Raw genomic sequence first — 24,678 nt, 5'->3', positions numbered from 1 at the left:
TGGTATGTGTCTCACTCACTCCCTTGAATGACATTGATTGGTTGGGTAGCCGCAAGTGACCAGTGCTGTAAATGCTGAAAGAAAAAAACAACAACAAAATGAAACATTAAATTACTCTCAATAATTTATAAATTATAGATCATGGTCTAATTGGACGGCGTCTGGTTCCGTTTCGAACTGTGCTCCACCATAAGTGACCTCAGTCGTACAGTAGAATTTTAGTTACAGTAACACAGAGGCTGAGGTTGGTGGTTGGGCACCTGTAATGATAAATTAACCAGGAAATGAAGATGCTGGACTCTCCATCAGTGAACCATTCCTGGTCAGCAGTTTGCCCTTGAAGAGACCCCTGATTGGCTTAAATGCTTTACAGCTGATCAAGTGATAACCTGAACGATTAATTCCCACCCTCATTAATCTGCTTGGTAACACTGTTACTGTCCCCAGTGTCTCCAGACAAATAGAAGCAATTGCAACCTGTCTTCACACCACAAGATAAAGGAGACAACAAGGACACCTGTAAACAGGCACAAACAACACCATTATCCCACCTGTAGTAGTGCAGGTTAAAGTGCATCAGGGAGCTGAACCTCAGATTGGTATGGTTTTTGTTTTGACATTGACTTTTGTTCTCAGTTGGTTAAACCATACCTACAGTATAATTTGAGGACAGTACCAAACATGACTATCTTTGATGCTTTTCCCAATTGTTGCAAGTCACTGAGGTTCATACACTCCTCCATCTCCTGAGCAGTTTCTCCATCTCTGGTAATCACCCACTGACCTCAGCCACCTACCAAAGGATCAATGAGAGACTGCTGCAAGGACACCATGTAAGGATTCCACTGCCTTTATGAGAGATCCCGATGACATGGGCTGTATCCTTCAAATGATGATAAACCTAAAGGGTGATGTCTCTGTGTAGAGAGCTTACAGCTTCATCCTAAAGCAGCTCTTAAGAGAGGTGAAAGATTATATCCACCACCTGCTTCTGAAGGGATGGATTGTGAAATCAAAGTCCTTCTATTCCACCCCCGTGGCATGTGTGCAGAGGAATGATGGCACACTACACTTGTGCATAGACTATCATCTTTTAAATCAAAAGACAGTCCCAGGTAGCAGCCCACTGCCCATAATCCAGCACTGTAAGTACATAGAGGCCATAAGGGTACTGTACAACATACCTGGTGTAATGCACCTCTGTACTGGTACCTTAACCCCTTCACTCTGTCAGAGCTTCTCTCCAAAGTTGGAACTTTGTAGAGTTGTGTGCAGGGTCACCTCATGTCTTTTCAACTGTAATTTTTGTAGCTACATTTGAAGAGTTGATGTTTTGAAAGACGGCATTGTCCACTAATCTTTTACTCTGAATCCCTTGGCAATATTTCCTGCAACCATGGTGTTGATCTCTTGCTCATGTAATAACTGCTCCTTTCTGTTCCTGCACCATGGAATTTCCAAATAGCCTAGATAATATTAATAGGTACAGTACTGTAATGCAGAATCCTGTGTTTACTGTATGCCTGCTATAGCCTAGTTGCTACTTGCAACATGAGTGTCAGACACCCACTGACTTTTGTTCTGGCTTTTATTGATTTTACATAATTCTACTATACAGATTTACTTTTATTCTCGGCCTGTTATGATATAACTCGAATACTGTGGCATGTGGATGTGGAAAAAAATAGATAACAATGACATTCACATATGCTGTACAGATTTTGACATTTGAATTGACTGAGCAGTGACTGGAACATCTGTATCCTCTGAGAGTTCCCATATCAACCAGCCAACTGAAAGGCATGTTGAAAAATCACTGCAGAGAATCTGCGAGAGCAAATGTACTCTTTGCAAGCTCAAGAGCAGCATCTTAGAGTTATTCCATTGTAGTCTGATTTTTTTCAATTAGGTTACATTTTCATTATAGCCTGTTGATCATGCACCCCTTCTTGTTTCACTGGCTCAGACAATGGCCCTCTCATCACAGCCACAGTAAATACCCATGAGGCCCCCTTGTGGTGTATTTTCAATACATACTCGGCTTTACAAGGGCCAGTCAGCTTATAATCCAAATCCAACACACTCTCACCTGCACTCTTGCATGCTCCAAAAATGCATTGCTTGGGAATGTTGAAAGACTCAGAGGCAGATCAACACTTTGTCCCATTCAAATGAAAAGACAGTAGGAACGCACAAGATAAGCTAGCTCTTGTTGTGTATGCAAGTGTATGCATGCCATCTCACTGCTACCAGTATTCATTTTCTCTAAGCTCTAAGGAGACAGTCCTGCCTTGTTGCTGTGCTACAGCAAGATTTATGTCCAAAGACCAAACCCAAACTATATTCAAAAGTTTCCCACAGGAAAACTGATGTTTCCTACATCACATTTTTGAGTTGTACTTTATTCGGATTCTGCCAGCATACCATTGCTCTCCATGGATAAAGAAAAGGTATCTTCCATCAGGTATGCCTTTGGATGAGAAAAATCATCACTGCATTTCATAAGCAATGAGATGCTGCTAGAGAAGGAGCCTTTTTAAGGCAAGTTTTCCAAGGACAAGTTATAGATTAACCTTTTTGAAGAGATCTGGTATAATGTAGAAGGTGGTGACATTGTCCATATTGGAGTCCCCCCTTTTATAGCAGCAGTCATTCAGCCAGATGTGCAGTGTCCATGACCAGGAATGCCTTTACATTGGCAAAGAGGAAGAGGGAGTTAGACCAGGTCGGTTAGAGTTTGAGATACTGTGAACTGCGAGTAGGGAAGATGAATTCTTTTGGGGCATGGAGTTTGTAATGTCTGAACAAGAGCACCTGGTTGGCAAGAGATGAGGTACCTGTTGATATGTATGTGTTGGACATGGATGACTAGAGAACAGATGGCATTGTACGGAAAAATGGTGCAACATACTTTTCAAATGCTCAACATTGTGTTCAATACAGTTTGAGCTGCTTGATGGTTTGAGTGCAGATACCTTCCGAATGGCCTTCAAAAGATTTTCCTCTCTCAAAGGAAACCCTTTGATCTCCTCTATAACTATGGGACTCATTTCAGAACAGGAGAGACAGAGCTTTGCAATGCCCCCCAGCTTCCAGGCCATGGCACCAGACTCACACAAGTGAACATCCAATTCAATCCTACATCTGCCCTACATTTTGGTTGAAGCTGGAAAGAAGAGGAAATCAATCCAGCTGGCCATCCATGTTGCACAAGGACACCCACCCAGACAAACTAGTGTAAGCTCCACGCCCAGAGAGAGAGAGAGAGAGAGAGGGAAAAAGGAAAAACTGGAGAATTCTTACATCTAAACCTGCAAATTAGGTAAAGATGGGAAACTTTGGATTCAGGTTTGGCGGTGGTAGCATCCTCAATTTTCTCAAACATCTATCAGAAGAAAGAAGAGATGGAAAGGTTTGCAGTGCCTTTCCACAAGGCGGTACCAAGTGGCCCAAAGACTACAACTAATGTCTCTCTACAATGGGAAGGAAGCTTGGTATATCTCAAGATGTAACTCTTGGAAGACGCATGATGCTGTTGAGGAGCCTTAACATACAGTAAAGTAAAAAGAAAATCTCAAAACAACTAACCCTCAGGGTCCATAAAAGAGACATATGCTCATTCATTTGTTGCTACCTCTAAATTCTATTTAAAGGTGTTCAGAAATGGCCGTTTGTCCTGTTTGTCGCGCCTCCTTCTGAGTTTCCCCTAGTTGCCGCCTGAGTTTACCCGAGTAAGGAAAACAAATTTGGTCGTTATCGAGCGGGCGGGATATTCAATGTTTGGGGCGAGACCGAGCTTGGTGTGTGTGTGTGTGTGTCTCAGACGTTTGATTGACGGATGACGGATCCAATATCAGTGGCTGATGAATCGTGAGCAACGTGACGCATAATTCGTGTGCCTGCATTATCCAATGCGAAAAAAAACTACCCCACTTTCATCCCGGATTTACTCGAAAATAGAATTTTGCACAAAGTTTGGGCTACATCGTCTGATAGATGAGTTATTTATGACCTATAGTGGAATCTAATTCATTTTTCTTTTCTGTACACCTTTATGACAAAGTCCGAAACTGTTATTCAGCTGTACCACATTGTATGCTATTGGTATTCTGCTTTGTGTCAGCTGATTTTAGTCATATGTTTGATTGTACTCGTGTGCAGTATTTTAACACCAAAATTCAAAATAAAGCTGTTCTCAGAGGGGTACTTAAGGCGGAAATCTGAAATGAAAAATAGTGAAGGTTAGTCCGAAATTTAATATAGCTTTGTTACAAAGTGTTTTGTTTAGCTGTTATCTGTAGTTGCTTTCCACAATCTCTTTCTAACCTCCGTTGATCCTGGCCGGTGGTCTATATCTCCACACTTGCTGCCTACTGATGCAGGAATATGCAATGATCATTGACAGAAACCCCTCGGCCTCTGCTTACCCCACCGGCAAAGGCCGAAAGAAAGCGCAAGTCTGCCACTGAAAAGGCAGAGACGAAGAGGAGATGCGACAAAACTAAAGTAAACATTGTTTGACCGATGGAGAAAGCTCCGTCAAGATATGAGCCTGAAAAGTGACTTGGAGGGGAGGGATGTGTGTCTGAGTGTGTGTGTGTGTGAGGGGGGGGGGCTTTTTTCAAATCTTTCTCATCGTCTTTCACAACGTCAACCATAGCTTTAAGTAATATAGCGTAATTGTATGGATACTTTCTTTCATTTTAGGAGGATAAAATGTGGTAACTTTTCTCAGTATTTGTAAAGTCAAGCTTTATTAGCCTGTGTAGTTTTCAAACATGATCAGAAAATAGGATTGAAATGTTTAGTTAAGGATGTGAAGGATATGTTTTCATACTTACTTGGCCAACCGTTTGTGTTATGTTACCACTCAGTCACTCTGTCAATAGAACTGACCACACTGTTGTAGTCCAACTAAAAAAGAGTAAATTCTATGCTGTGTGCCATTTGATGAATGTACTAACTAGACCATTAAACATAGAAAATTCCAACCCTTGGCAATGCCAGAGATATTCTTTTACTTCACATAGCTAGACAAGTCAACCCAGTAATTCACATCTGCAAAAGTGAGCAAGAGGAAAGGTGAAGTTGTTAAAACCTTTTCAAGCAAGGCACATCCTTTTCATTTGTTGAAAGTGTATTCTTTACCAGCTTTTTCTCGCACTCTCTCCCTCTCAGAGTTAAGCATGATGGTTTACCTTCAGGCTTGCCGAGGGAAATCCTCAACACTGTGGGATGCAGTTAGGCATCTAGAATATTCATGACTCACACATAAATAGTCAGCACTGCTCATCGCTCTCCCAAGTGGGTTTGTAGGTCCGCCTTCATGGAAATGTGCACACATACAGAGAAAAATTAAAGCACAAGCCTCATAGTTTAACATCCCAAAAGACAACAAGTGCAAGTGATTGTGTCTCCCCTAAGGCCTAATAGTACCACTCCTGCTATTAACTATTTATCTGTCAATCCCTCAATTTTAATCCTGTCCAGAAAACATTGGATGTGAAGCTGGGCACAGCCTGGGTAGGTCACCAGCTTAATACAGGGAAGAAAAAACTAATCAAAATATAATATCATAAGTTATTGAACCCATTATCCCTGGCACTGCATCCTCACACTCTGTGCCGCGCCATTCCTCTCCAGCCATATTGAGTCTGCCATGGAAAAGTGCTGGCCAACTGATTACTAAATCAATCTCAAGGTTGTAATGATCATCACAAAAAGAGATATAAATATGATTGCAATACTGCTATTTTGTGAGCACAGCAGTTCACTGCAGCGCAGTGTGCAGGTTACTGCTGATTCATCATTGTCAGCACTATCATTCTTTACTTTCTCTTGTCATACCCTCTGTGTCTCCCTCTCCTCACCCCTTGTCCCCCTGCTTATTATCCATTCTCTTTTTCACACATTCACGTCTCCAGTGGCATTTTTGCTCTCTATACCATTCCCTTTCTTTCAGTGACTCAATTTCTTCTTCAAAAAGCTTTTTCAACTTGCATCTCGATCTAGCCTCCATAGTTCAATCTCTCCCCCTTTGCCTCTTCCGTGTTTTATGCATCATTGGTTCCCATGCTTCTCTGTGATTAAGAAGGGATTGAGCGTTCGTGCCTCCAGCATTGATAGATTGTTGCTATGACAGCACTGGTGCAAGTGGGTTGGCCGGAGGATAACAGCATTGATAGCGGCAGATGTACTGTGCTTTGATCACGAGCGTGGTTTAACTTGTGGGTCTTGTATGTCAGAATCTGTAAATGTTAAACCCACGGCTGCCCCTACAATGAACTGCACAGTATGCATGTGCGTTTGCATGTGGCAGGGGAGATCTGGATTTTTGATTGAGTGTGTTTGCCAGAGTTCATGATGGCAAATGTGAATCTATTAAGATTCTGTAAATGAAAAAACCCTCATGACATTCTAGCCAGAGGAAAATCAATATACTCTCTAACTTGCAGTATAATCTATCAAGGTGTGAGATGCCTGGAAGCTTTGAAAGAAACCAAAGGAACCATGACATTAATCACCACACACTTCAGCACAGGTAGTCTTAAACAAGCTTTAGGTCTCAGTTAGCAAACCACCATTCACTGTAGTACAAATGTGTTGTTGTTGTTGTTACTGTCACATTCTTGTGACATCATACAGTACATGCAGTACTACTACTTGCCTGGTATGTTCAAAGACATAAGTACATACCGCTACAAAACATATTGTGATATGTCAGCACATTTTGTGATTGACGGACAATTTAAAACAGTATTTCATAGATGGAAAAGGTAAACAGATGCACTTCTCTTATTGTTGAACACTGTTTTTTTCATACCTTGCACTATCTTGTGATTGATACAGCAGACTTCCTGAAGGTGATAAGTAAAATATGCCTGATTCATAGAGGTTAGATCCACAGCGTCTTTTCTGTGATTGTGTGAAAACACTGCAGCAGTGTCACAGAGGAATTTGTAATTGTCCAAAATGTTCACATATCAACTGATCAAAGACAGAGGAATTTATTTTTAAGCTTGCAGAGACCATTTCTCCCTGTGCAAACATAATAACTGCAACTACCCACAACGCGCAAATTGGCAAATTCATAAAACTGCCATATCAAAAAATGAGCTTAACAAACCAGGTGGGTTATGAAAAAAAAATATCTGTAAGGTTGTTGGCAACTTGGCAATAAAATCAATTGGACTGATGCTTGTAAACAAGAGAAGGAGAAGAAAGTCACACACAGTATGCACTTCTGTGGGACAGAAAAGACTGATCTGCCCATGCAATATTGAAATCATTCATTCTCCCCTGTGGGGAACTAAATCCTGTCTGATTGGGGCTTTGCTTTATCCACTGCACAGTCATTTTCATTAGCTGCAACCAGACCTGTAATTTAAGTCACACCCACTGTCTCAGCTGCTTTTTCATTTGCTGATTCAGAAATTTTATTAACTGTCGGTTTGAATCAGTTCTTTCAAGCCTCTATATCTATTTGCAACTTCAGCTGCATGGCTATTTGTTGATTATCTATAAAGTATCTGTTCATTGAAACAACACTACTGTATGTGCTGCCTCTATGCACTCAAGATATTTCTGTCAGTTCAGCAAATCATCACTCGATTGCCTGATTGTTTTGTGATTATCTATCTTTCTCAGTCGCGCTGTAAGGAAGTGATGACTTGTTTGACATCTTGGAGGCTTCAGATGGGTCCCCTGATTAGACCTACTTCTGTTCAGAGACCTCATGTCGGAACATTTCAGACTTATTGAGCCTTTCATCTCCTGGAAGCAATGTGGGGACTCTAAACAGAGCAGCTGATGGCAGATTGTGTTTCCAGGGAACAGCCGGGGCAGTACAAGACGGTTAAATTTCTAGGTGTGGATGTCAAAAATATACTTCCAGCAGTGGGCCTTGTGTTGGCCTTCGATGACATTTTAGGTGTCATCTTTATGTCAGACTTTGTTTGTTACCTAACTATGGTTTTTAAGGTTTTGGAAGATATGAATCCACAGGAGACAGGTTTACTTCTTACTTACTCAACACTGAAGAGGCTGCTCTACCATACTCCACGTGTGTTGTGGCTTGTGAAGGTACATGTAGCAATAGTAGAGATCTTCTTGATATTTTCCTGTATGTATTTTCCTGCTCTCCACCGCATTATTGTTGCATTATTGCCCAGACTGCAATCTCTGACATTTCACTGACCTCAATCAACAAGTTATCCTCACTGGCCTTTGTAGTTCACATCATCCAATTTCTGTCTCCCCTGCATGGCTGGGGTCCAAGCCACATGTCCCGCTTCTGTATGCTGCAATTCCCCAAATCCTGCCCTGGCTTCTAGCAAAAACAATCTGCTTTTTTTCCACATGGTTGCCATTACTGCTCTTGAGTTCCAACCCCCGACTCTCTCTGGCTTTAACCCCAACTCTGTGTTGTATTTACCCTGGTTCTCTGCTAGAATCCCTCCAGCTGCCCCGTCACCTCACAGGCTCAAGCACCACCATGGAGCCACGTGCCCTGGCCTTGCGCCCTATCATTTTGGGGTGAAAATGAAACAATGGTAGCAATAGTGATATAGTGGTCAGTGGGGAGGCTTAGGTGCTGCGCTCCATTTAGCCCCAGACCCTCCGGCCCTCTTCCGTCATGCTCCATTGCATCACTTCTTCTTCCTGTGAGGCATCGAGGAAATGGATATGATGTCATGCATGAGCAGCCACAGATGACAGTGGTCTAAACGTCAGACACTGGCAAATAGATACAGACACAAACACACAGAGAGAAGGTCAGAATGGACAGAGGAAAAGTGAGACAGGCGTGACAAAAAAAAAAAAGGTTGAAAAGATCTTCTCGAGGCTTATACGTGAAGATAAAATATGAATAATAGATCAAACCTGAGAGATCAAACCTTCCATTCCTTTTGCCCCCTCTGCCTCATTCTTTCTCGCTTGCACTGGTACCTCACTCTCCAAAGTTGGGCGTTTTGCAGCCTGGATCATCCCCGTAATAATACAGTGCATCCAATGTGATTTGTGTTTCAGCGTATGATTTTGTCTCCGTTCTTTGCAGCTGTGGAAAAGCAGATTGTGGAGGAATCGAAGATCAAACGCAGCGCCTCATCAGTTCTGTCTCAGCTGTCTTTTCTACTGCCCACTCTCCCTTTCTCTCCTCCCTCTCTCTTTTTTTCTGCTTTCCCCTTCTTATCTTCCTCATTTGTTTATATCTTCCTACATTTTTCTATCCTACTTAAGTAACAAATAGCTGCTCAAGACATTGAAATAAAAGCGGGATGATCCACACATTAATTTCTCTACATTTCTCTGCATATATACAGACAAAGACTGTAAGATGTACTGTATATACAGTACAGACATAAACAGTGTGTACACACTTGGATACAAATGTGTGTCCTTAAACACAACCAAGGATCAACAAGCAACATTTTGTTCCATAGTGCTTAACAAAGTGGCGCTGCTTTTAGCAGGTTCCTCTCATGGCCACTGAGAAATGGTCTCCTCCACTCACACATACACAGGGTGAAGCTCGCAGAGGAGCTTCATCTGTCTGTAGTTGTGTTTGTCTCATCTCTAAGCCCTGTGTGAAGTGGAGAGGAAACAGCGTTCTGCTCACAGCCCCACACACTATAGCGACTGTACTCCGGGGAACCGGCCCTGGACGAGAGGGGAAGAAAAACAACAGTGCAGAGGAGAGAGAGAGAGCAAGAGAGATACGGAGAGAGGTGAAAAGAAGACAAACTGTGGGAAATTAAGAGGAACAGGGGGGAATATAAAAGCTTGTGGAGAGACTGGAGAAGTTGAGAGGCAACAAAAGGGGAAGATTGGAGATCTTGAAGGAGGCAGATAAAGCCGGCGTAGACAAACTCAGAGTTTATGGAAATTCTTGTCTCTTGTGGAGGTTATTTGTGACGAACAGTTTATCAGGCAAATCCCAGGGAGGCAAACTTGTCACTATGTCACAGTGAACACACACACACACACACACACACATGCTTTCTACAGTGTGACACAAGATTTTTCGGGGGTGTAATTTAAGTCCCTCCAATACAGCTCCTAGCAGTGGCTTGAGTCACCATGTACTAGTACAGTACGTGTCTTTCTGTGTGTGTGCCACCACATATTTCTAGCTTACATTACACTATACAACCAGAGCATGAAGACCTGAACAGGAAATTCTGGTTCGTTTTGGTGGATAGCCGGGGCTTAGACACAGTGAATTGGTGAGTGTGTGTGTATATGTGTGTGTGCAGACAGGTGACTGACAGCTACAGCGTGCTGTATTTTTTTTCTGTCATGAAAATCACTGAACCATCAGCTAAACACCCCATCATGCCACACAGTTACCATAGTGACCTAAGTCTGGCCCAAATTCAGTATAGTGAATAAAAATAGGATCCATTCAAGGTCGTGACATCAGCCGGAGGATACTCAGATGGGTTGTCGGTTCAAACCTCTTTTAACTTCACCTGTTTGAAAAATATGAGCTTCAGCCTTCAAATGGAATCACACTAAGAACATATTTGTTTCATAAGCCCATAGAGACTTAAAGCAGATATCAGTGGAATGTTTTTGTTAATATAAGTCCTAAATAGTCCTATTTTCCGTCAGCAATCACTTACATGAAGTATTTCAGCCTAAACACGAGTCTCTCCGTCACTCTGCTCTGCTGTAACCCGAGGAGAAAATTTTCCTTGTGGGATACAAGTGTTATCCAATGAGGGGAGAGAACGGCATGAAGGGCTGTGTGTGCAGCCAAGGGATGCGCGTGAATGTGGTGACGTAGCACGAGGACCAATTGATGCCTGACAAGGGCGGGGGCTGCTAACTCATGGTGCGTTCAAGGAAACTCGTACTTTGTGTTTTTCCTTCCTGTGAAGTCATACCAGTTCGATCTGGTACGAGTTCACGGGTCGGAAGTTACGAGTGGCCGTTATAGGGAACTTTCACAGACAACAGGACGGTAAAAACACGAGCTACGGGTTACCTGGAACGCTACCAAGTCGTAGTTGTGACTTGAAGCTGTAACTTACGGTTTCAAAAGCCTGCCTTGAACACAGCATTAGCCGAAACGGCCGTGCCACTGATATCTGCTTTAACCTTTAAGTCTGTCTTCAGTCTTGTAAATGATGGTTGAATGAATCACATCAATTCAGTTTCTGGCATCATGATGAACTGAGAGTAATTGTGGAGGGTCAATCAGTATTTCCTTGGGAAAAAACATGTTTTGGCAAAACATAATAAATATAAAAAACATTTATTCAACAGAAACTGTGCTATGCTGTGTATGAGGTCTCATTCACTTGTTGGGGGAACAGTTGTTTTGATCAGGCGTCAAAAGAGAATGAGTAATGAGTGTTGACAGTGAGAGTTCTCAGCACCTTCCAAAATAATCCTGTGTTTGGAGTATTGACAGTTATCAGCAGCCATTCAGACTGCAACAGATATCTTGTTGTCATATTGTTCAATGAGACTGTTGAACCTTATCTGATGCCCTTTGGCGTGCCTGGCAGGAAACCTAAATGGTAGCAGCTGTATTCAAGAGTCACTAAGTGGCTTAGTGGCCTGTTTAGCAACAGGTGTTAAGATCTCCTGTCCTTCCTCTCTTCATTTCTTTTGTTTGTTTTCATTACTTACAGCGTTCTGACTGTTTATTCTTTCATATTTTGTTATTTTTAAAATCAAACACCAGCAAGGGGGAAACTCTTGGCTGCTTGTGCCTGGGGAAATGTCATTGTGCTGCATGAACACTCGCAAATAAAACATGAAATCACGTCATTCTCCAAAAAACCTAAAATATGTCGTCAGGAAATTTGGGAAATATTTTTTATTGAAATTATGTTTGATGTAATGTTACATCAGGGTTCAAAATGAAAATCCTCTCCTGACATTAAAGCAGAAGTAAGTGATATATTTGTGTTAATATAAGTCTTAAATAGTTATATCTTCCGACAGCAATCACTTACATAGAGTGTTTGGACTGAAACACGGGTCTCTCAGTCCCTCTGCTCTGCTCTGAAAACATTTATCGTATCCTACAGTTTTTATCCAATGAGGAGAGAGAACGGCATGCAGGGCTGTGTGTGCAGCCAAGGAATGCCGTGAATGTGGTGACATAGCGACGAGGACTGTTATGGTGCGTTCAAGGAAACTCGTATTTTTCCGACCGTGAAGTCGTACCAGTTCGATCTGGTAGTTCACCGGTCGGAAGTTACGAGTGGCCGTTATAGTGACTTTCACCGGTAAAACAGGTCGGAAAAACACGAGTGGGTTGCCTGAAACGCTACAAAGTCGTAAGTTGTGACTTGAAGCTGTAATTTACGATTTCAAAAGCCTGCCTGGAACGCAGCATTAGCGAAAACGACCGGACCACTTACTTCTGCTTTAAGTCTGACATGGGCATCCTAACATTTCTAAAAACTCCACTGTCTGACACTCCCACTCCCACTACATTAGTTACAACTCTCTTTATGAATGAGCATTATCATTATTATAATTTAACCAACAGTGATGTTAATGTTTTAAAATCCCATTATCTTCTGTCCTTGCTGGTCCCAGATAAATTTGTAATGTTCTTCTTCACTCTCACAATGCACCTAAAAGGCAGAAGTTTCTTGTCCAGTTGCCTAATGAGCTGCTGCCTGAGTGCAGCAGATGCTAATTACGAACAGATTGTGAGCTGCAAATTGAATGAAAGGTGCAGTGCATAATATTTTCCCCACACTCTCATGTGTGTGAATCTACCTCTTTATTTTGACATGTCACTTAAGTGGGTACATAAGGCCTATTATTGCAGGTGACAAAATTCAAAATGACAGCGTCATATGCAGCCGGCAGCGCAGAGGGGTTCCAGTAAATAAATTTACATTTAGACTGACGGTGGCCTAGCTCCAAGAGTCATGTTGGTAATAGAAGAGATATGGACCCTCTCCAATTCCAACACCTGTCACAGTCGATGTTCATTGGATGCTATTGGAATTCAGGAAGGGGAGTTTCATCATTGTGGCTAATGAAGCGAAGAGACACACTGATTTGATGTGAATGCCAACAAGATCCTATTCTGTTAGCATTAGGCTTAATTGGTGCTGTCAATCATAAGTGTGTCTCCGTGGCAACAGTGAGGATCAATATGAGTCTGTATATTGAGTAACCTAGATCTGTACTCCATGAGTGGATGGGTTTGATGAAGCGTGATATAGTGAGTGCATGTTTTCTATGTGTGCATTCAAAATCTATCTCTTCTTGAATATGTTTGGGAAAATGCTCATTTTAATGCACATGGTGCACATTTTACTATGTTTTTAAGTTCCAGAGCAGAAAGAATGAATTTGTTTCATCCAGGTTCAGTCCTGCTTTAGTTTGCAAACTACTTTCAGTCAGTGGTTAACGTGTTGCTGCCAAATGACGTTCAATTAACTCCATTTGTATCCCCTTCACGGTAATAATTCAGTTGCAAGATAGGGCTTTCAAAAAACAGGTTTTGTGTGTTTTCTGAAAAAGGTGAAAGTAGGACAGACACCTGCGGCTACTCATGGGCCACCTGTTCACCTGTTAGTTACCTTGATTTGAACCATCTCTGCTGCTGTGACCTGCTGAGATGAGATGTCTGTAGTTGCTCCACAGGTGCAGGCGGAAAAAAAAAATCATGTTGCGAACAGACGCCGCAAAATGTGCACACTAGTTTCCCTCTGCTTCATACGTTTTCTACACACAATGCATTATTACAAAATGCTGATAACTGTTGGATGTGGAAAATATTTTATGCTTCCAACAAAAATGAAAGTTGTATCTTTTATGGAGGTAAACCTAACAACACGCAGCAGCAGTCTGCAGCAGTGCAGCAAAAAGTTTTATCTTATGTCCTACATTGTCGCACTTACAAGTGGATCAGTGTTATGAGTCATGCTCTTTCCCTTTGAGACAGGTGTTCTGCATGTCCCATATTCCTAATTATGTAATATCCCTACACACGCACACATGCAGACTCACTGTGGCTCCTGCCTCCCTTGTGTGAACCCTCTGGGTGTCACTATGTGGAGCACAAAATGAGATCACGTCTCATGCGGAGGGGATAAACCTCAGACAATGGAGAGAGAGCAAGACAATCAATTGGAAGGGGGTGTCACAAGACATGCAGGTGAAGTAGTAATCTGAATGGAGATTACTACAGGAGCAGGAGAACAAATCAAGGGACAAATACACAGTCTATAATGTATGGGGAGGGTTTGCAAGTTCTGGGGCGAATATTTCTGAATAACTTAGTCACAAGTGTTTGGGCTTTTTTTTTTTTTTGTCAACACAAATGACTGAATATAGTGTGTGGCATAATTTCACATGCTTTATTTTATCTCACCCAGGCTGGATGCAGTTATTTTGAAGAAAATAGACTGATAAAAGATGCTAGCCTATTGTGTTTATCGTTGAAATATTCAGGACTGGAGACAACGGATGCCTCCCAGAAGAAGAGTAGAGATTGGTTATTTTGTCGTATTCTATACATGTTATGTGGTTTAGCAAGCACTATATGAATGTTAAGTTTCTGTGCATTTTTCATTCATCTGTGACCATGCCCTAGACTTAAAGAAATGTTATGACAATTCATATGAAAAACAGAACTGCAACATGTAGTGGGCCTAGTGTATCGCAGCAGCATCATTAATACGTATGTTGTTGGCACCTTTGTCATATTTGTATTGATTCAAATGTATTTATTCATTTATGTTTGTCAGTTGCATTTTAGTTCATTTAACACACTGTTTGTAAATCAGTGATCTGCTATTAAGAGATCATACATCCAGTCACATTCAGCTCTGTCATTTTGACAGACAAACACTGTCACAACAAAACCACATAGGAAATCACATTTGTTGGTCCTCCTTTTTGCCCTGTTTATACCAAAAAAAGAGCAGCTGCCTATATAGGGTCATTATATCTGCATGATATTTGACTATTTCACACATGCTTAAGGTATTACAGGTTTCTGCAGTAGTAAATAGATTGAAAAATAGGATGGACCTGATTCTCAGCTCGCACCTCTGGGGAGCTTGGACCAGAATAGACTGGAATGAGTTCAATTCTCTGTCGGAATTAGAAAGAAGTCTGAATTTGGAGCACAAGGCAGAAAGAGAGAGATTTTCCCTTGTTGTTGATGATGGAAATGAGGTGAATGTAAAACAGAAATGTGAGATGAAGCCGCACATGGGCAAAGTATTATGTAGGAATCGTATCATCAGTGTGTTGTTCAGAATCCATCTTGATTGCCTGCCTGTACCAACACTTGTGCGCGCACACACATGACGATGTGTGTTTGACTGCGTATGTCCACACATGCACCTGTTGGTCTGAGGGCATGTGTCCGCGATAGCGTCCATGTTTGTGCAATGTGTGTAATTATAAGTGTGTTCTCCCCTGCTGCTGAGGCGGCAAGAGGACAATGCTTGTCATGATGCAACAGGCAGCTAATCCTCTCCTTATGTAAACGCTTGACTGCTATTCAAATGACATGCAGATGGGATAGAGAGCTTAGGTTTTGGCAGCACAGTGTCATAACAAGGAGTGTCTGTGGAGACAATGTGCCGTCAGCATTTGGGTGATTAATGCTCCACTTTGTGTTTTGGAAAAAGAAATCCCTTTGAGGCCTGAGGAGAGATTAATAAGTGAACATAGGAATCAGTCGAAGCTTGATGACCTCTTAGCCTTACGAGGTGGGAAACCAAGAGAAAAGGGGACCTGTTGAGATAATGCAATATGCATATTTTACCATGTTGAGACAGAAAATCAGCTTCAGAGGAAAACATGTGGGGCATGCCTGGAGGAACAGTGAGATTGATTTTGGGATGCCTGCAGTGTCAGAGTAATTCAGAGACGATGAAATGTTTCAGGAACTTGGTGGGTTATGAATAGAATTACCTTTTGTATTTTATTTTATTTTTATTATTAATTTACCAAGATTCAACGCTACATTTGTGGAGGTTAGATTGCCAAAGTAAAAGATATTAAAAATTAGTCTGTGCAACCAGGTAGATACCCACTTCATTATACTGTTGTTTTTCTCAAGGTTCTTTTCTTATCTCCTCTACAGATTATTCCAAGAGTCCATCCATTTGGGTCTACAGAGAGAGTATGAGGACAAGCTGTCTCACCCCACACTGCAGCCCAACAAGATATGACATAACATGGGTCCCCTGCTAATCACCATGATGACCATAAAGCTGTGACTGGCATTGTGAAGCCTTCACCCCTCTTCAAAACACAACCCCGGAGCCTTCTCCTCTTTGGAAATCCTTCCTAGCAACCTCTGTTGCTTCCCTTTCTCCTACAAACACAACCGTCCCCCCTCCCTGCCCACCCCCTATTTGCCCTTAATAATCATAAATTCCCCTCTTTCTCATTTTCTGTCTTCAGCATCATGCAGAGTACAGCCACATCTATTCTCCTTCTTACCCTTCCCTCCCTCTTGTTCCTCTCCCACTTCCCCAGTCTGGTCAATGGGGACTGCTGGCTTATTGAGGGGGACAAAGGCTATGTGTGGCTGGCTATCTGCAGTCAGAACCAGCCGCCATACGAGACGATACCCCAGCACATCAACAACACAGTCCATGACTTGCGATTGAATGAGAACAAGCTGAAAGCTGTCCTCTTTAGCTCCATGTACCGCTTCACCAATCTGACTGACCTCAACCTCACCAAGAATGAAATCAGCTATATTGAGGATGGAGCCTTTGCAGGACAAGCCAATTTACAGGTGATGGATGCTAAAAGCTTTGAGCTTGACTCCGATTTTGATTTATTTTACAAAAATTACACTGGTATGCTTTATTTTTGCACTAGACTGGAGCACAATTCAGTGGAACTTCTATATTTTATTTCATCACCAAGTAAATGCATGAGACACGCATCAGGGAGACCTAAATTAGTTAAACAGCATTATGTAACTGTGTTCATTATTTTTGTTTTTTCAGTACTCAGCTGCAGGGATAACATCACAAACAACTCAGACATGGAGGTGACTGTACTGATCATTCAGATATAGTCCCCCAGTGAAAGCAATTACTACACATACATAAACAGAAATGTATTAAACTTTCCCAGTCGATTACTTACATTAAGTCAATTATTTGTTTGCATTACAAGTCTCTGAAATGTTACGTTAAATGTGCAAATGAGGCAACATCCAATTAAATATGTGCTAATTCGCACACATTTGCAGAGGGGAAACCTGTTAGAGAAAGCCAGGTTCAACTTTGTTTTCATTCATTTTTTTGTGGATATATTTTATTTTAATTTTTTATCAATGTGTAAATTATGAAAAGTCACTAGGCTATAAACGATAATTGGATGTTATAAGAAAACTGCAAATTTGCATAGGCCAATTTTACAATATTGTACAGTCTCTGTGAATATGCACTGCAGATATGAACACAACTAGTGTCCTGACCCCTGCAAATGTTTTTAAAATGCTGCAGCTTAACCAAAGTTAAATTTAATTCCATTAACAGTTGTGCTTCCGATGACTAAGTAAGCCTACAATGGAAAAAAGAACTAAAAGCGATCTAATGCTCTTTCTTTTGTGTTTTACTCAGGTTTTACAGCTGGGCTACAACAAGTTGACAAACTTAACTGAGGGTATGATGAGAGGGCTCGGCCGCATGCAATGCCTGTTCCTCCAGCACAACCTCATTGAGGTCATCTCCAACAATGCATTCTGGGAGTGCCCCAGCCTCAGCAGCATTGACCTGTCATCCAACAAACTTGCCCGCATTGATCCATCCACATTCACAGTTCTTGCTCGGTTGATGGTGTGTGAACTGGCAGCAAATCCATTCCACTGTGGCTGTGATCTTTACAGCTTCTTAACCTGGCTGGAGTCCTTCAACAACGTGACGCACACCTACGATCGCCTTCAGTGTGAGACGCCCCGGGAGATGTTTGGCTACCCCTTACTGAGTCCTGTTGCTGCGGGACATGGTGGTCGGAATGCCAAAAACATCTTGTACCATCACTGCCGAGATGGAGTGATGATTCCTGGGATGACCTCTCTCCCACCAGATCTGGACGGTTCCTCTGGGATGGGACCGGAGATGTTTGGTGGTGTGGGGCCGTACAACCAGCCCACCACCTCATCATCATCTACTGAACTCGTCACCCCCAGCATCAAGCTCCATCACGTCACTTTGTCGTCAGCCTCTCTCCTTGTGCAGATTCCAAGGCCCTACAGCAAAATGTATATTTTAACACAGTACAACAACACATTTGTGTCTGATGTCATGAATTTGAAGAACAAGAAGGAGATGATCACCCTCAACAAGCTGAAGCCACACAATAATTACACTTTCTGTGTCGGATCCATCCGCAACTCTCAACGTTACAACCACACCTGCCTCCAGTTTTCTACCCGGCCTCAGAATCAAGATGACATTCTCCCCACACCCTCCACCACTACTCACTACATAATGACCATTGTGGGCTGCCTTTTTGGCATGCTCATTGTTTTAGGCTTTGTCTACTATTGTCTACGTAAGAAACGGATGCATGATGAAAAGAAGAAATCCATCTGTGTCAAAAAAACAATACTGGAAATGCGCTACGGACCCGAGGTGGCAGCAGCAGTGGCAAATGATCCATCGGCAGTCCATAAGCTTCAGGAGCAGTCCAGAGAACATCACCAGTATCAGCACCACCATGGGGGTAAACTCCCCATGTCCACCTCCTCTAGCTCTGGAATGCTCCATTCAGCCAACACCAGTTCTTCCAGACTTTCCTCTATCCCACAAGTGGAAAAAATGGCCACTGCCTTTTCAGAGGCCATGACTACGAGTAAAGGAAACTATATGGATATCAGGACTGGAGGGGCAGGCATGGAGAGGATGGGAGATGGTGGGCATGGAGGGATGAGGGGGGAGGACTTGAGGGACGATGATGGTACTGACATTGGGGATGACTCAGATGATGATGGGCATGGCTCTGCATCAGAGATTTCGACCATTGCCATGGAGGTAGACAAAGTTAACCAGATCATTAACAACTGCATCGATGCACTGAAATTGGATGCAGCAGCAGTTGCTGCTTCTGGGGCCTCTACTAACCCTACAGCCTCCTCCAATCCCACCTCCCCTCCCCCCACCAGCGCATCCTCCCTTACTCGTGGTCTAATCCCACTCTCCCAAGGGGTGACAGAGACTTGCCAAGTCATTGCTCCCAACAAAATACCCCCTCCACCTCCGCTCCCTGCCTTGAGCGCCCCTCTCTCAGAGCGCCCAGGGATCAGCGGCGGTGGTTTCGTGGTCTCTCCCCCCTACAGGCCCCCTCCACCAGCCACCGCTGTACGCCCCATTCAGCGGCAAATGAGCGCAGATGCAGCTGTGGTTATTGTAAATGCTGTCAAGAAACAGTGCAGCACCACCTCCTGTGGCTCCATGGGTCGGGACAGGGAACGTGGAGGAGCCAGGGTGTATAGCCTGGATGTTCCTGAGCCAAGGAGCCCAGACGGCTGTAATCAGCAGCAGCAGTATGCAGACAGGGCCAGTCCCGTGGGCTGCGGGGAGCCCCTAGAGAGGCTGCCTTTGGTGGGTAGCGGGAGCTGTGGTGGAGGGGGTGGCGGTGGTTGCGACAGTGGTGGTGTTGGTGCCCAACATCAGGACAGCCAGAAGCAACACCATTACCATCAACAGCAACAGATGCAACAGCAGCAGCAGCAGCAGCAGCAGCAGCAGCTGGAGGTGCAGCAGGACTACCACTGTTCGGAGCACCGCCACTCTGTCCCAGCTCTCTACTATGAAAGCTCCCACCAGGGCTCCCCGGCCCAGAGAGTTTCCTTCCTAAAGCCTCTGACGCGCTCCCGCAGGGATGCAGCCTCTTACTCCCAGCTTTCACCTGCCCGCCACCATTCAAGTTACTCTGGCTACTCCTCCAGCCCAGAGTACTCCTCAGAGAGCTCGCTGAGGATCTGGGAGCGCTTTCGTCCTTACCGGAAAGGCCAGCGCGACGAGGCCTGTTATGTTACAGCTGGAAATGCCCTACGAAAAAAGGTGCAGTTCGCAAAAGGCGAGGACCTGCATGACATCCTTGATTACTGGAAGGGTGTGTCAGCACAACAGAAGCTGTGACTATAGGACCAGAGTTAGGCATTGTGGGAAAAAGAGTTTGGATTCTTCTTTTCCTGAGCGGCCCGTGGGCCAAGAAACCATCTCAAGTTTATGGGGAGAAAAATGTACAACAAAATTTTGCCTTTGGGTTTTTTGGCATGCTGTATAGAGTATTGTGCTAATAGCAAGGACTGTGAAACTGTGCCTGGGATTTGAGAGTAATTATGGTGTTTTATTTTACACTGCATTGTAGCCCCATTTCTGGATCATTCTCATTTAGTGTTTGTGGGTTTTATTTATAGCACAGGGAGCAAATGCCGACTGTGTAATTTAGTACTCTCTGAGTGGTCACATTGTGTGATCTTATGGACGATCTTTATCAGTGCCATGTTTCATATGGGTTATCACAGATGGTAAATGTTGATACCCTTCACTTTAAGCTTGTGTGATCCAAGATGTTTCTTACTTTCTTTTGAGTGCTATATCAATTTGCAGTGTGTATTTGGATATGTTTAGGCTCTTAAGTGAGGATAGACTATGACAGGGTGGGAACTGCACTCTTTTATGAGTGACAACTTGATGATCAGCGAACAGATTTGTCAAATGCAGGCCCTATCTCTCTCCCGTGAGATCTGTCATGCAGCTGGGGTATTTGCATTTCAATAGAATCTGTCACACAGAAAAGAAAGGAGAAATTGGAAAGAAATGAACAAATGAACAATGAAAAGACAGTCAAGTGGGCTCAGAGGTCCTGCAGCATAAGGAAATCATGAGAGAGAGATTAAAGTGGAACCCTAACTTAAAATAGAGCTGTGATTGCACCCTGAGGTGTTTCGCACATCTTTCCAACTAACACTCTTGCATGGTTCATTGGGTGATGTAAAGAATCTTGTCCCACAGACATTCACAAACTGTTCCAAACAGCATTTTTCCCAAAGTAATGATCAAAATGAGTGTGATTCGAAAGAGTAAAAAAGGACAAAGTAAGGTTCCCTTTATGAAGGTAATTATATGCTACCCTGACATTAACTAAGTGACAGATGAGTAATCCCCTCACAAAAAACTCGACAGAATCAACCCATATGTACTGTAATAGAGAGTAAGAGGGGTATGAAAGCAAAAAAAGAAGAAGAAAATGATATAAGAAATTGTATGCATCCACTGTGAATGTAAGTAGATTACAGGCAGGTTAATGGAAAATCTCTTTGCATCATTCAATGAGAGCACCACAGTACATTCCAAATCCTTTCTCGAACATTAACGCTGAATGAGGCACAGAGGGAAAGGACACTTCTAATTACTGCCAACGTGTCTGCTCTGTTCTGGAAATTAATATTCTTGTTGTCTATTGATAACTTAATTAGCCAACTTGTGACAGGCATGTTTGCTCGCACTTTACGCCTCATGATTGTGTGTGGCTGTGTGGTACACAGTAGTCAGTGTAAGTGGGGTTTTTTCGGCATGCCTTGTCAGATTATATTGTATATGCCCAAACTGACTTAAATGAATAGTTGTCAATATCTTGCCCAGTGGCTGGTTGTCTGAGTCTAAACAATACTAGAATATAAATGGCATGGACACGTGTACAAATATCAATAACAATGTGAAATGTCTTCTTCCCAGACACATCACATGAACGTGATGCTCAGATATACCACAGTAGCGTAGTGCCTCTTGCTAACAGGGCCGTAATCTAATCTCCGTTCATGTACAGTGTGATCGAGTGTCATTTCGCCTGGCATTATGACAGAGGGCATCCTGGTGTGTAGATGTTTAACATAGGCTTAATCAGCTAACAAACACAATCTGAGACAACCTACCCTTAAAATGTGAAAACTGAATCAGTGCTCCACACTTTTTGTTCGATGGTATATTCCCTAGAAAAGCAGTTAAAGTTACAGGTTTAATTTCAGGAAGGTTTTTATCCTCACTTGTTTACTGTATTGATGTTAATTTGGCTCATCCTCCCAGATGTCATTGGCCCGATGGGATATAGATTTGGCATGAGCAGGGTCCTGAAATGACATGATCTGTGATACTAAATCAGAAAGGTTAGAATTGCTTTTTTTTTTTTCAAATAGGACCTGCACATATCAAAGCTGTTTTGCTTCATTTTGTTTCCTTTGAAGAGTTGGCTCTAAGCATGCTGTTGACTTGTCTCCATAAATGCAGTTTGAACAGAGCTGAGGATGCAACTGAAAAAGGGCGGTGTTTAATCTCCACATTGATCTGTGTATGGCTTCCTATCTGTTGGTTTTCATGAAACATCTATCTCTGTCCCCTGCTCCCGCTTTTAATACGATGTGTGTATACAGTCAGGGTCAAAGGTCATATCCCTTGAAGTCAGTGATGTGCTGTGTTTGCTATTAACTGGACCACATACGATCAAGGGCCTCACTGTCGTCTTTTAGTAACAACATGTCTGAGATGCATCACCTCATCAGCCTTCTTTCTTTATATGATAAAGCACCATATGATGAACATGCAGTCTTGGAAGTTTATCATCTGAGACAACAACAGTTTCTAAAAGAACATGTTGCTGTGATTGACTCAGACTTTTATCAAATCAGAGGAATCCCACAGAAGGAAACTTGCTGTGTTTGACTCCCCCAGATCCTCGACACGACTGCCATAACAAGTTTACAGAAATGGACACTGAGGGTAAATGAAGTGCAACAGCAAAGTCAGAAATGTTCGGTGATATCAGGATTGTGCAGTTGCAGTTGAAGTTCATCTACTGTACCTGACAAAATATAATGTGAAGGAAAAGCATAATTATTGCTGTTTTCATGGATAACTTTTAATTTCATACATTTTAATTAACACACTTTACACTAATGTATTTTTCAGGAAATTGATTTTCATGCGACAGATCAGCTTGCTCTTCTGCTCAGAAACCTCCCTGGTGATGCATTATTACTGGCCCCAATGAGAACACTTTTGGTGCTAGTGTGAAAAGTGTCAAGCTTTCTAATGACTTCTAAAACTGTGTTTTTACCGTGGCTTAAATGAGTGTTATTTCCAGAGTTGAAGGGGATATTGTGTTTCTCATCATCAATAATTACTCGAAAAGCCTGCTGCCAAAACAACCACATTCCTAGTATCATGGAAATGGAGACTCTTTTCAATTTGAAATTTTCCGCAAAGCCTCAAAAAAGACATATTAATTTAATTTTTGTGGTCAGTGCTGCACTCCCAAATCAACCTCTGCACTTTATAATCTTTGCTTAATTTTTCCAGTAATTGGTGATTCAGACCAAACAATAGCATCATTTATCTTTGCTTTTAGTTATTAGCATGGAACAGAGGGAATTTACTTTCAGCAGAGTACACTCTTGGACAATAGCCAGTTCAAATAATTTACCAGCTGAATTATTTAAACCTTAAGGACTGGGACCATAAATATTTTCTCAAAACATTAGCAGTGTCATTATACCTGCTTTTCTTCTTCTTCAGCAGCACCAAACCAATTCTCTTATTTCTCAGTTTATATCCTCACTGATCCCCTGGAGGGTGGCTCACTCGGAGATCGATGGTCCTTTTTGTAGCACCATCCCTGTTGTTTGTCTCAGAGCCACAGCAAAGCCAGGCGTGAGAAAGCCATCTAATGTGCTATTAATGTTTAATCCTTTTGTAGGAGGCTGGCTCGGGTTGCTACCCCTATCTCTGCGTAAGCCCGGAAAATCATAGAAGCTTTCAGTTTCTAACATGTTAATCCTTTGATGCTGTCTCATATTAAAAGCCTGCCCCAATTAAAACTAAACTCTAGTTTCTTAAATAATGAATCACAGTTCAAAATGGGGTGTGGATTTATGTCTAATCAGTTTCTAAATTACTAAAGGAGTTAAATGCTTCTATTAGTAAAACGTTTCAGTCTTCCCATGACACAGTGAACTTTTTTACCCATTCTATCCATCCTTGAAGCACTCTCACTCCAAGTGAGACATTGCTCTAATGAGTGATCATCATCATTTAATGGCAATCTGATGATATAATATTAATACTAATTAGAAATACATAAAATTCAGAATAATCCCCAATTCATTCTTTTGTTTGATCTTTCACCTTCTCATAATGATGAGAATTTGTTTTTATTACACATCTGTCATTTTTAATTCATCAACTTTATACTATGAGTTCCAGTAACTACAATATGTAACAAGATTGACTGATGACACTGGACGAGTCTCTTCATATAGACCTGTTAAGATCAAGGTGGTAGATAAAGACTCAGTCAACAAGAGAGAGATATAAGCAGGATGAGCAATTGAATAAACCAGAGTAATATAATCTAAAGGAAAACAAACATATTAAATTGTCAACTTGTTGTTACTTATACTTCACACATGTTATTATTTTCCTGTTATGCGGCATATTGGAGTGATCTTTTAAAAGAAGATTGTCCTCCACTCCCCTCCCCAAGTCACGTACACAACCAGAACAAAAATGGAACATAAAGACGTGAGTCAGAATGAGTCACAGTCTGACTAAACTAAAACAACTCTTCTCCTGAAAGCCAGGTAATGGGCAAAGTCTCCAAAGAGAACGATAAAAGAAAGGTTTTTGTTTTTTTTGGCTAAATGCAAGCAGA

At 42.2% G+C, this 24,678-nt stretch overlaps 1 protein-coding gene across 1 annotated transcript; it reads left to right on the top strand.

The window, feature by feature from the left end:
* Positions 1-16,084: 16,084 nt before the first annotated feature.
* elfn2b (extracellular leucine-rich repeat and fibronectin type III domain containing 2b) lies at positions 16,085-23,227 on the top strand. Its single transcript, XM_085784511.1, has 2 exons — positions 16,085-16,747; positions 17,586-23,227. The coding sequence occupies exons 1-2, from the start codon at positions 16,412-16,414 to the stop codon at positions 20,106-20,108; spliced, it is 2,859 nt and encodes a 952-aa protein (XP_085640637.1). The 5' UTR covers positions 16,085-16,411; the 3' UTR covers positions 20,109-23,227.
* Positions 23,228-24,678: the final 1,451 nt, after the last annotated feature.

The sequence above is a fragment of the Trachurus japonicus genome, chromosome 8, assembly GCF_045865225.1.
Source record: "Trachurus japonicus isolate A0001 chromosome 8, Traja_1.0".
NCBI classification, from domain to species: Eukaryota; Metazoa; Chordata; class Actinopteri; order Carangiformes; family Carangidae; genus Trachurus; species Trachurus japonicus.
This window is presented reverse-complemented; position numbering and strand designations above follow the sequence as displayed.